Source organism: Chiloscyllium punctatum, chromosome 9 (assembly GCF_047496795.1).
Source record: "Chiloscyllium punctatum isolate Juve2018m chromosome 9, sChiPun1.3, whole genome shotgun sequence".
Classification (NCBI taxonomy): Eukaryota; Metazoa; Chordata; class Chondrichthyes; order Orectolobiformes; family Hemiscylliidae; genus Chiloscyllium; species Chiloscyllium punctatum.
In genome coordinates, this window is record NC_092747.1 from 80,580,268 (window position 1) to 80,593,051 (window position 12,784).

At 42.6% G+C, this 12,784-nt stretch overlaps 1 protein-coding gene across 2 annotated transcripts in view; it reads right to left on the reverse strand.

Moving 5' to 3' along the window:
- uggt2 (UDP-glucose glycoprotein glucosyltransferase 2) overlaps positions 1 to 12,784 on the reverse strand; it is a 381,083-nt gene that overhangs the window by 81,704 nt on the left and 286,595 nt on the right. For both annotated transcript variants that reach the window (XM_072577884.1, XM_072577883.1), the window contains exons 29-30: positions 3,786 to 3,944; positions 544 to 629 (exon numbers count right to left, since the gene is read on the reverse strand). In XM_072577884.1, the coding sequence (XP_072433985.1) occupies positions 544 to 629; positions 3,786 to 3,944 (245 nt within the window). The remainder of the gene's footprint in view (positions 1 to 543; positions 630 to 3,785; positions 3,945 to 12,784) is intronic.

A 12,784-nucleotide genomic window follows, 5' to 3' on the forward strand; every position in this document is an offset into this window, starting at 1 on the left:
TGCCATCCATTTGAGCACCTAGATGGAAGCCAACACAAACAGTGAAATGAGCATGCAAAAAAAACTGCGCATCTTACCAACCCTGCTTCAGCGAACACCACCAATGGGAGAGTGTGTGGATCCAGCATCAGTCTGGTCCAGTCACCTCAGTACTCACAAATTCATAGTGGAAGAAAGCCATCATCAATCCCCACATCCTCAATAGCTTGAAGAAGATCAAGCCATTCTATGATTGTATCAATGAGTAATCTTTCACCAAGTAAGTACAAAGCGTTTGGACTTTTGGGCTGAAAGTTGTCAATTGACTCAGACAGGAGATTGATCATTACTTGAGTGTAAAGGTTATTTACTTCTTTGGAGCATCCACAGAACCACTCCACAAAATTCACAAACCAATTACATTCACCACAAAGCCAATGCAACCACAAATTATTTTACCTGTTCAAATGACTCTTAACATTGTGTATCACTTGTGTGGAAATAAAATTTTACCAATTTGTGGTTGGTGATAAGGTAACATTTATTTCATATGGTTTTACTTACATAAATATCTGGTAGATATTGCTAGATCTCCCTTTGCGTAATCGAAGCAACCAAGTGCCTGGATTTGCTTTTAGCTGAAAGTAACCCTTTAAAAATGAAATCTGAAGTTAAAATCTTTTCTGTGCAACGCAAAACCACCGTTTTTATCATTTCGTTGATGCTTTGTTATATAGATGAGGGGCTGACTTAAAAATCGCCTTGATTCACACAGAAGTGATGACAAAATTACAAGAAATAGACTTACTATAATAAATTTAGCATTACCACTAAATTTCTCATCATAGTACAAAGTGAATCAAGTGATACCATTTTTTAATATGGGGTTATAGTTTTGCCAAGGCAGCAGCCTTCCAACTCATAAGATGATGGTTGCACCTGATGTGTCTCAACTGCCTCACTCTGGCCTGGCAGCAACATTTATTTTTAAGATGCAATCCAACACACAACCACTTGGAAGCCCCATGTACTGTCAATCGTCTTGCCCCTGCATGATTCTGTGTTTTCAGAAGTTGCTGTTGTGCATGGACCTCAGAAATACATATGCAGGAGGGAGAAAAATCAGGGGGAACATTGACTCTTTCGCATTTGCTGCAGATGAAGACAGTGGCCTGCAAAGAGCACTATTTGCTGGCCTCTGTTTTTTGGGCCCTCTTCTCAGACCAATTAATTTTGGTTTTACCCATCTCTTTCAATATCCTTCCAGTCAGTCTCCAGAGGTCACAGTTGTCAATATCAATGTCTGTCATCTTCATGTCTTCTTGCAGGTGTCCTTATGGTAGAGTTATGGACGCATGGAGAGTCAGAGTCAGTATCCAGTTCACTGTGTAGAGACTCATCGTCCATTTCATAAACATGGCTGAACCAGTGCAGGAATCATGGACACTGATAGAATTATCATGCTCTAGGATCTATGTGTTGGTCATTTTGTTTTGTTAAAATTTAACTTGATTTAATTTGATTTATTATCATCACATGTACAGTGAAACATGTTTTTTGAGCAGCAGGTCATAGCAAGCAAAGGCATACAGATGATAGGGTGCTTAGACAGTGAGGTATACAAGGTTATGGCTGCAAAGCAAGATCAACATTAAATGAAGAAAGAGAGGTCCGTTCAGCAATCTAATAACAGCAGGGAAGAAGCTGTTCTTGAACCTGTTGGGGCATGTGTTCAAGCTTCTGTATCTTTCGCTTGATGGAAGGAGTTGGAAGATAGCATGACTGGAGTGAACATAGGCCATTTTCCCCTGTCTACCATATGATGTCCATGTTTCACCACTGTGGAGGAAGCAAACCTGGTAAATGTTAATTGGTGTTGTCAATTAAGTTCTATTGTTCTCACGTTCTTTTACACAGCTTGGATATCGCAACTGGAACTTTTACAATGGATGTTGAATTTTACTATCAAGTGACAGATGTTGATGATTGTGAAAGTGTCAAAAACATGCCAATCATATTGTCAATACTTATAAATGTAACAAAGAGCCATGATGTTTGTCTTCTTGATGCTTTGATATAACTAACCACTAGAAAGGAAGATCTGAGAGGATGAGAGGGTCTATCCACTTGCCACTGAAGATGTACTTTGATAATGGGGCATTAGTGCAGCATTGTCAGTAGAAAGTAATGCTCAGATGAGCACTTGACATTCCTATTTCTTGGATCCTAGGCAAACAAGGTTGACCAGCTTTTCGTCAGTTCTGGTATGCTAGTAAATACTCTCTATTGATGATTTTAAGGCAAATTATAGCAACAAAGAAAATAATGTCCTGAAGAGTTTTGGTGTCAGAACACAACCCCATTTGCAGATCTCAAAAGATTCCAATATTGTCCCAATAAACTTGACCTTACCTATTTTGTTTTTGTGGAAAAAATAGATCATACTGAGCAGGCAACAATTTGCTCCAGCAGCTTAAATAGATTAATACTAGCAAATTACTGGAAATGCTGGAATCTGAACTGAAAACAAAAAAATGCTGGAGATCACAACGTGTCAGGCAGCATCCATGGAAGAAAAGGAAGCTAACGTTTCGAGTCTAGATAAAGATCTCCAGCATTTTTTGTTTTCAATTTAAAAAGACTTCAAGTGCTTACATGGGTTGAATACCTTGGTGAGATTTATCTTGCTCTCCTTTGTTCATGGCATTTCTGTTGCAGCCGCAGGTTGAGAAGATTGTGCCAACTGCAGATCGCTTAGGTCTGACCTTACACTCAGATTCAGGGTAGATGCATTTAGCCAATATCTGCAGCTTGATGAGGGCAACAGGAGCATGGATTTCTCATTAGAGTGATATCCTAATAGTTGTTGCAATTACCACAGTTGCCCTTGGTCACAAACTCTAAATCATACATATCTTGGAGCATTGGAGAACCATTATAGAATGGTTACAACACAAATGAGGCTATTTAACCAATGTTTATGTTAGCTCTCCGAAGCAGCAATTCATCTCGTTCAACTTCTCCACTTTCTTCCTGTAACCTTGAGTGTTCTTCCTTCTCAGTTAATAATCCAATTTGCTCTTGAAAGCCTCAATTGGCCCTGCCTTCAACACACTCTCAGACAGTGGATTCCAGATCTTAACCACCCATTGCATGAAAAATTGTTTTACCTCATGTTGTCATTTCACCTTTTTCCAATCACCTTAAATTTTGATACTTCCACTAATGGGAAAATTTGTCCCTATCCATTATCCAGACCTGTGTTCCCTCTCAGCTGTGTAATTGCAACCACTTTATAATCATGCTCTTCAGTTCATATTGTCTGTCCATTCCCACAAGTGAATCTTTTATCCTCCCTCCTGCAGGATGGAGCCAGAGAAGTTGTTGTAGCTGCTGCAGGAAGCTGGCTTCCTGTGGTTTAAGGTTTCAGGCAATATGGTGTTACTACATTGAGCTTTGCCAATGGCAGATGAGTCAATAGGTTTGTGAAACTCCACTGCTGTGAGTTCAATATCTAACACCACTACAACTGAGAAGGATTGAAAGCTTCTTTGATGAGAGTTTTCTCTATAAAGTTCAAGTCAAGATAAGGTGCAACCCATCTTTCCAACTGTTTATTGTAATAGGTGTTGATCTTCTTCCCTTGTTATCAAGTATCACCAGGATGGAAAATTAATCATTAGATTTGACAAAATTGAATTCTGGGATTTTTACAATGCCTTGGAAATCAAACACCAACTTACCATCATTAGTGGACAATGTAGGAGGGTATTAGAGGGAAAACAGCTAACAATTCTCCAACTTACCAGGTTAGCCATCACTATAGTGTCCACCATAACTGGGTTATGCTTCATTCCCAGGGTGAATTGTAATCCTCTGGGAGGTTGACCCGTGGTCACATCAAAGCAATGCCCTTCAAGCAGTATGTACTCTAGTTCGTACTCTGCTGACACGATTCCTTCAACCTGTTGGAATAGTCAGAACAAATAAAATTGAATACAGGACAGAAATTAGTCACATGCTGTGAGTAAAATGTGTGATATTAGATTGTATGCCCATCATAATTAGCTGTTGATAACTAGTTCTATTTCAATCAACGGAATTAAGTATCATGTGCTAGATATAAAAGGCAACCAATACAATATCCCCCAAGGGCTCTTGCAGGGAGTTATAGTGTTCCTACCTCTGAGCCAGGAGACCTGTGTTCAAGTCAAATTTTCTCCAGACATATGCAATAACACGTCAGAATAGGTTGATTAGAAAATAGCTGCAGTATCACCAAAGATAGTCCTTGTCCTGTAGTGTTAGAGCTCTTACCTCTTAGCCAAGAGTTCTGAGTTCAGATCATACCTATTCTAAAGGTGCATCATAATGTCTCTGAACAGGAAAATATCTACAATATCATCCACTTTGCACCCAGAGTATATCTCTACCTTAGAACTTACCGTTAACTTCACAACAAATCCATCTCCACAAGGTGGTATACTACAGTAAGTCTGTATTTGACAAGTAAGGTGTCAGTTTGGGTATCATAAATACATATTGTGTAATTTTTAAAAATATTGCAATTACCAGATATATAACAAAACCTCATTAAAACAATTTCAAATGTTGATGCCTTTCAGAGTTTTTTTTAAAGAAGAGCTCTTAAAAAGTTTTTAAGACTTTGGGATGCATAAAAGTCTTTTGTTCATTATAAAAATGATCATGCATAGCATTCAGTTTAAAAGCAGGAAGGAGCTGGAACTGTATAAAACATAAGTTAGGCCACAGCTGGAGTACTGTGTGCAGTTCTGGAATTCACATTATATGAGTGATGTAATAGCATTGGAGATGGTGCAGAGGAGATTGACCAGAATGTTGCCTGGGCTGAGAGTTTTACTTATAAAGTCAGATTGGACAGACTGGATTGCTTTTCTTAGGGAAGAGGAGATTGAGAGTGTACAATATTGTGTAAAATTATAAGGGTATTGGAGTAGACTGGAAAAAACCTCTCCCCTGGTTGGAGGAATCAATGATCATCAGCAAAGATTTAAAATAGGGGACAGAAGATTTAGAAGGGATGTGAGGAAAACCTATTCTCACCAAGAGGGTAGTAGGAATCTGAAACTCTCTGCCTGTTATATTGGTAGAGGCAGAAACCCTCATAATATTTAATAAGTACTGTACTTAATGCACTTAATGTGTACTTATGATGCCAAAGCTTATAAGGTTACAGGCTAAGTTCTAGAAAATGGGATTTGGATAGTTAGGTGTTTTTTTTTAGATTACTTACAGTGTGGAAATAGGCCCTACGGCCCAGCAAGTCCACACCGACCCGCCAAAGCACACCCACCCAGATCCATTCCCCTACACCTAACACTGCGGGCAATTTAGCATGGCCAATTCACCTGACCTACACATTTTTGGACTGTGGGACCAGAGCACCCGGAAGAAACCCACGCAGACACGGGGAGAATGCGCAAACTCCACACAGTCAGTCGCCTGAGGCGGGAATTGAACCCGGTCTCTGGCGCTGTGAGGCAGCAGTGTTAACCACTGTGCCTTGGTTGCTTTGACTGGCCTGGAGACGAAGGGCTGAGGGGCCTTTTTCTGTACTGTAGACTTCTATGACACTAAGGCAGGAACTGGCAAACAGCCTGCCTTTTTTCAGTCTGAGACCATGGTCTACAGGTGAGTAGGAGGAAAATGCAGTTTTTGTAGCAGAGAGCAGTTGTTGGCTTTCATTATTCAGCTAGAAGAAAGAGGATCGCAGATGCTGGAGATCACAGTCAAAAAGTGTGGTGCTGGAAAAGCACAGCTGGTAAGGCAGCATCCAAGGAACAGGAACAGGACAGAAGGAACAGAAACTCTCTGGTCCTCACCTTCCACCCACCAACCTACGGACACAACGTATCATCCTCCGCCATTTCTGCCACCTACAGTCAGACCCCACCACCAGAGATGTATTTCCTACCCCACCCCTACCAACATTCCGCAGAGACCATTCCCTCTGCAATTTCCTTGTTAGGTCCACACCCCCCTCCCCCAACAACCACCCTCCACTCCTGGCACCTTCCCTTGACACCGCAAGAGGTGTAAAAACTGCACCTCCCTGCTCAGCTCCATCCAAGGCCCCAAAGGATCCTTGCACATCCAGCAAAAATTTTCCTGCACCTCCAAACACCTCAACTACCTGTGTCTGTTGCTCTCGATGTGGTGTCATCTACGTTGCGGAGACAGGATGCCAACTTGCGGAACGTTTCAGAGAACATTTCCGGGACACATTGGTCCAATCAACCCCACAGCCTTTTGGCCGAATACTTCAACTCCCCCCCACTCTGCCAAGGACATGCAAGTCCTGGGCCTCCTCCACGGCCAAATTCTAGCCACCTGACGCCTGGAGGAATAACACCTTGGGACCCTTCAACCGCATAGGATCAATGTTTCATCAGTTTCCTGATCTTCCCTACCCCACCTTATCCTAGATCTAACCCCCCAACTCTGCACCACTCCCTTGAACTGTCCTACCTATCTATCTTCCTTCCCATCTAATCGTTCCATCCTCCACTCTGACCTATCACCATCACTCCCCACCTTCATTTACCTATCGCATTCTCAGCTACTTTCCCACCAGCCCCAACCCCCTCTCAACCCCCTTGGGCCCCGCCCCCTCCACATTCCTGATGAAGAGCTTATGCTCGAAACGATGACTCTCCTGCTCTTCGGATGCTGTCTGTCCGGCTGTGCTTTTCCAGCACACTCTTTTTGATGTGCCTTTCAGTATTCAGCTGAGGATGTTACGACTCATTCAAAGTGGAATATTAGACAAGCACTTTAGTCAGAGAGGCAGTAGAGAAGTCAGAACAGATATAGCTTATACCTATTTTGAAATAGCCACTTTTGAGTTGGGGTAAGTATTTCTGGCATCATAACTTTATTTGGGAAGCTTGACTTGTGTGCTCCTGCCATTGAAATCTGGGCCCAGTATGTGGAAAGAATGCATTATTTTTACCAGGCAAATTATATTGGGGCAGATGAAAAGCTACAATTTGTCTGATTGCTTGCAGACCCTCAGCATTTGTGGTTATTAGCAGCCTCACTTTCCCTGAGGCCCAGACTTTAGATGTTTCAAGAGTTGACTGGTTCAGTTAAGGAGTATTATGACCCTAATCCTTTTTGATTCCGAGATATTATTGTTTTGATTCAGCAGTTCGAGAACTAGGAAAATCCATAATGGGAATTTTGACGAGGTTAAGACAACTAGTTGCTAGTTCTAACTGGCTAATGTGAATCAGTGATTACAAAATCAATCTTTAAGTCTGCACAACACCTCAGCCAAAGTGAGTACATGTGCCAAGGAACCTTTATAGATTAAGATATAACTTTGATTCCAGTCTCCTATGAGAAGCAGTTGGTGCAGTTTCCACTGACGAGTAAAAGGCTCAGGCCCAAGCTTGATAGAGCAGAATTGGTTGAGAAAGATTCATAATTTTTGGCTCAACATATTTCAGAACAAAAACCGCCTGAGTGAAGTCTTAATTAAATCCTAGAGGTTTTTCTGGAAGGTCCAGGGACTATCAAAGGAACCAAGGCTACTTTACATGTCTACCAGGAAGCAGTTCTGTGATTCTGCAGAACCTGCCCAGTGCCATTTACCTTATGTGCAAAAGCAGGAGCAAAAATCAGGAGGCTGGAAAGGGAAGGAATGATCAAACCAGTAAAGCTTGCGAAATGCGCAGCACCAGTTGTAGCAACTATAAAGTCAGATGGATTGGTTTGCCTTTGTGGGGATTTTAAGCAAATGGTAAACTACTGTTTGTAACTGGATAAATGCCAAATCCTTCACATTGAGAACCCTAAGAATCTTTCACCAAGCTGGACATGAGAATGCATAGACACGGAGTCCCAGGAGTATGCTAGAAGGGTTTGTACCAGTATACAAAACTGTCATTTGGGATATTAGCAGCCTGCGCCCTTTTCCAGTGGACGATAGAGTTGCCATTTATCTGGTTGACATGCCAGTAACTGGGAAAATCAATAAAGAACACTTGGAGAACTTAGAAGGGAAAAATGTGTATTCCAGGCACACCAGGTAAAGTGAGGGTGATCAAAGGCTACCATGTCTGTACTGGCGCTAAGGTCTTTCCTTGGGTTGGTGAATTATTACAGAAAATTCATACATAACGTGATCTGCATCCTGGCACCCTTACACCTGCCACTGAAAAAGTGCCAGGCTTAAAAATGGTCATGTAATCAAGAAGTAGCATTTAGGAAAGTGAAAAAGCAGCTATCATTGTCTAAGGTGTTGTCTTATAATGACCCCAAGCAAGATGTGGTGCTGACATGCGATGCCTCCCCAAACAGTATTGGGGTAGTGTTGGCTCATCAGTGACCCAACGAAGATGAACACCCGATAGCGTACGCTTCCCGGACTTTGGATGATGCCAAATACAAATACGTCCAGATAGAGGAGGAAGGTTTGGTGGTCTTCGCTGGTATGAGAAGGTTCCACTAATGCCTTTACACAAGCAAATTTGTAATAGTAATAGATCACAAACCCCTGCTAGGGCTACTTAAAGAAGACAAGGCATGCCGCCCATAGCTTCTAGTTGAATTCAACAGTGGGCCCTTATTTTCAGTGCTTACAATTATAATTGAAACACCATGCAGGAGGCCAGCTGGCAAATGCAGATGCCTGGAGCCACCTCCCAGTGGCAGATACACCACCAGTGGTGCCGCTTCTGGAAGAGTCCGTTCTAGTTTTAAACTTTCTGGATACGCTTCCAGTCACTACTGACAATATCGAACTGTGGCCATAGGAAGATCCAATTCTGCCAAAACTAAAACAGCTTGTGTGATGGGAGAAACAAAACGGCTATCACAACCACAGCTGAAACCTTTCTGGATCTGGCAAGACCAGATGACTGTAGGGGACAGCATATTATTGTGGGGAGCAAGAGTGATTATCCCAAGTTAAGGTCACCGCCAAATATTCAGGAGTTTCCAAAACGAAGATATACCTGGTGGCCAAGATTGAATGCTGGTTTCACCATATTGGTGTGGTGGTGCCAACAAGAATAAAAATTAACCCCAGCAGCTCCCTCACATTCAAGGGAATAGCCCCGTAAACCTTGGACTCAGATACATACCGACTATGCCAGTCCTTTCATGGTCTCTATGTTTTTAATCATTGTCAATGCCCATTCAAAGTGGTTGGACATGCATTGAGTTCCTTTGGCAAACTCAGGGATGAGAATTGAAAAGCCAAGAACATCGTTTGCAATTCATGGACTCCCAGAAATATTGGTCACAGTCAATGGGACATCAGTTACAAGCAATGAATGAGTATTTTCAAAAGTTGAATGGCATTTGGCATGTTCGGACAGCTTTATACCATCCATGGGCCGTCCAATGGCTTGTTGGAAAGAGCAGTCCAAACGATGAAGTCAAACTTAACAAAACAACCTATAGCTTCACTAGATATCAACTGTTGTGGTTCCTGTTTGTTTGTAGGATCACCCCTCACATAACTACAGAGGGCGGGGGGAGAATGAAATGGCATTGGGAATGCCAATGCCAGCCACACGTCTCCTCTAAATGTGAGGGACAGTTTACTGCAGGGTACGAAGTTTGATGTTGAAACCATGGAAACGGCCATGCATGTGTATGAAGCGAGGCTGACGCAAGGTCAGGTCCTGTGACATACAAACTTGTGGCTCATATGAAAGCTGCTACCTCGCAAATGGGGCAGCAGCAAAACATACTTGACCCTTCAGAATACCCAGAAATGCTATTCAAAACCGTGGGGTCACCCTCTCCATGTAGAATTGAAGAAACTTCTGAGTCCAAGATGGCACTGGTGATGTCGCAGCTCTATAACATTACCACCTGAAGAGGAGGAGGAATTTATTCCAAGACACTCCATGCACAGAAGACAGGCTATGGTCTGGATCACACCATTGCATCGGAGTCAGATATTGGAGAAACCATACATTGGGCGAAAATGTCTCAGGAGAAGATATAAGAAAAAGGTGAGGTCTACTTACCAGACTTAGTGGGAGGAGGGATGCAGTGATTAGAATGACGTTGATCAGGTGGATCTCTTTAAGAATGAGTTCCCCAATTGAGTCTGTTAACCTGCAACAATCAGTGAGTCCTGGCTGACGGATATAAATACAAATGCTGTAGGAAGGATAGAAAGAAAGGCAAGAGAGTGGGGGTGGGGGTGGGGAAGAGTGGCATTTTTGATAAGGGCTACCATTACATCTGTACTTAGGGAGGATACTCCTGGAAATACGTCCAGGGAAGCTGTTTGGGTGCAACTAAGAAATAGAAAAGGGATGATCACCTTAATGGGATTGTATTATAGACACCATAATAGTCAGCAGGAAATTGAGAAACAAATTTGTAAGGAGATTTCAGTCATCTGTAAGAATAATAGGGTGGTTATGGTAGGGGATTTTAACTTTCCAAACACAGACTTGGACTGCCATAGTATGAAGGGTTTAGATGGAGAGGAATTTGTTAAGTGTGTACAAGAAAAATTTCTGACTCAGTATGTAGATGTACTCACTAGAGAAGGTGCAAAACTTGACCTACTCTTGGGAAATGAGGCAGGGCAGGTGACTGAGGTGTCAGTGGGGGAGCACTTTGGGGCCAGCGACCATATTTCTATTAGATTTAAAATAGTGATGGAAAAGGATAGACCTCCAATTCTAAATTGGAGGAAGGCTAATTTTGACGGAATTAAGCAAGTATCAAAAGCTGATTGGGGGCAGATGTTCACAGGTCAAGGGTCAGCTGGAAAATGGGAAGCCTTCAGAAATGAGATAACAAGAGTCCAGACACAGTATATTCTGATTAGAGTGAAAGGAAACGCTGGTAGGTGTAGGGAATGCTCGATGACAAGAAAATTTGATGGTTTGGTTCAGAAAAAAAAAGGAAGCATATGTCAGGTATAAATAGGAGAGATTGAGTGAATCCTCAGAAGAGTATCAAGGCAGTAGGAATATACTTCAGAGGGATATCAGGAGGGTAAAACGGGGACATGAGACAACTTTGGCAAATAGGGTTAAGGAGAATTCAAAGGGTTTTGACAAATACATTAAGGACAAAAGGTGACGAGGGAGAGAATAGGGCCCCTCAAAGGTCAGCAAGGTGGCCTTTGTGTGGAGCCGCAGAAGTTGAGGGAGATACGAAACAAGTATTTTGCATCAGTGTTTACTGTGGAGGAGGACATGGAAAAGAAAGGATTTAGGGAAATAGATGGTGACATCTTGAAAAATGTCCATATTACACAGGAGGCCATGCTGGACGTCTTGAAATGCATAAAGATGGATAAATCCCCAGGACCTGATCAGATCATAGAGTCATAGAGATGTACAGCATGGAAACAGACCCTTCGGTCCAACTCGTCCATGCCGACCAGACATCTCAACCCAATCTAGTCCCACCTGCCAGCACCCCACCCATATCCCTCCAAACCCTTCCTATTCATATACTCAGCCAAATGCCTCTTAAATATTGCAATTGTAACAGCCTCCACCACTTCCTCTGGCAGCTCATTCCGTACACGTACCACCCACTGCGTGAAAAAGTTGCTCCTTAGGTCTCTTTTATATCTTTTCCCTAAACATATGTCCTCGAGTTCTGGACTCCCCGACACCAGGGAAAACACTTTGTCTATCTATCCTATCCATGCCCCTCATAATTTTGTAAACCTCTATAAGGTCACCCCTCAGCCTCTGCGCTCCAGGGAAAACAGCCCCAGCCTGTTCACCCTCTCCCTGTAGCTCAGATCCTCCAACCCTGGCAACATCCTTGCAAATCTTTTCTGAACCCTTTCAAGTTTCACAACATCTTTCCGATAGGAAGGAGACCAGAATTGCATGCAATATTCCAACAGTGGCCTAATCAATGTCCTGTACAGCCTCAACATGATCTCCCAACTCCTGTACTCAATACTCTGACCAATAAAGGAAAGCATACCAAACACCTTCTTCACTATCCTATCTATCTGCGACTCCACTTTCAACGAGCTACGAACCTGCACTCCAAGGTCTCTTTGTTCAGCAACACTCCCTGGGACCTTACCATTAAGTGTATATGTCCTGCTAAGATTTGCTTTCCCAAAATGCAGCACCTCACATTTATCTGAATTAAACTTCATCTGCCACTTCACAGCCCATTGGCCCATCTAGTCCAGATCCTGTTGTAATCTGAGGTAACCCTCTTCGCTGTCTACTACACCTCCAATTTTGGTGTCATTTGCAAACTTACTAACTGTACCTCTTATGCTCGCATCCAAATCATTTATGTAAATGACAAAAAGTAGAGGGCCCAGCACCAATCCTTGTGGCACTCCACTGGTCACAGGTCTCCAGTCTGAAAAACAACCCTCCACCACCACCCTCTGTCTTCTACCTTTGAGCCAATTCTGTATCCAAATGGTTAGTTCTCCCTGTATTCCATGAGATCTAACCTTGCTAATCAGTCTCCCATGGGGAACCTTGTCGAACACCTTACTGAAGTCCATATAGATCACATCTACTGCTCTGCCCTCAACTTGTTACGTCTTCAAAAACTCAATCAAGTTTGTGAGACATGATTTCCCACGCACAAAGCCATGTTGACTATCCTGAATCATCCTAGAACTCTGTGGTAAGCAGGGGAACTGATTGCTGGGCCCCTTCCTGAGATATTTGTATCATCGATAGTCACAGATGAGGGTAATGGTAATACTAGCTTCAGTGGAGGTATTTCACTCTCCAAGTTGGTTGTGACTGCTTTTTGCATTCGCATTCAATGCTTCAAGTTCAACTCC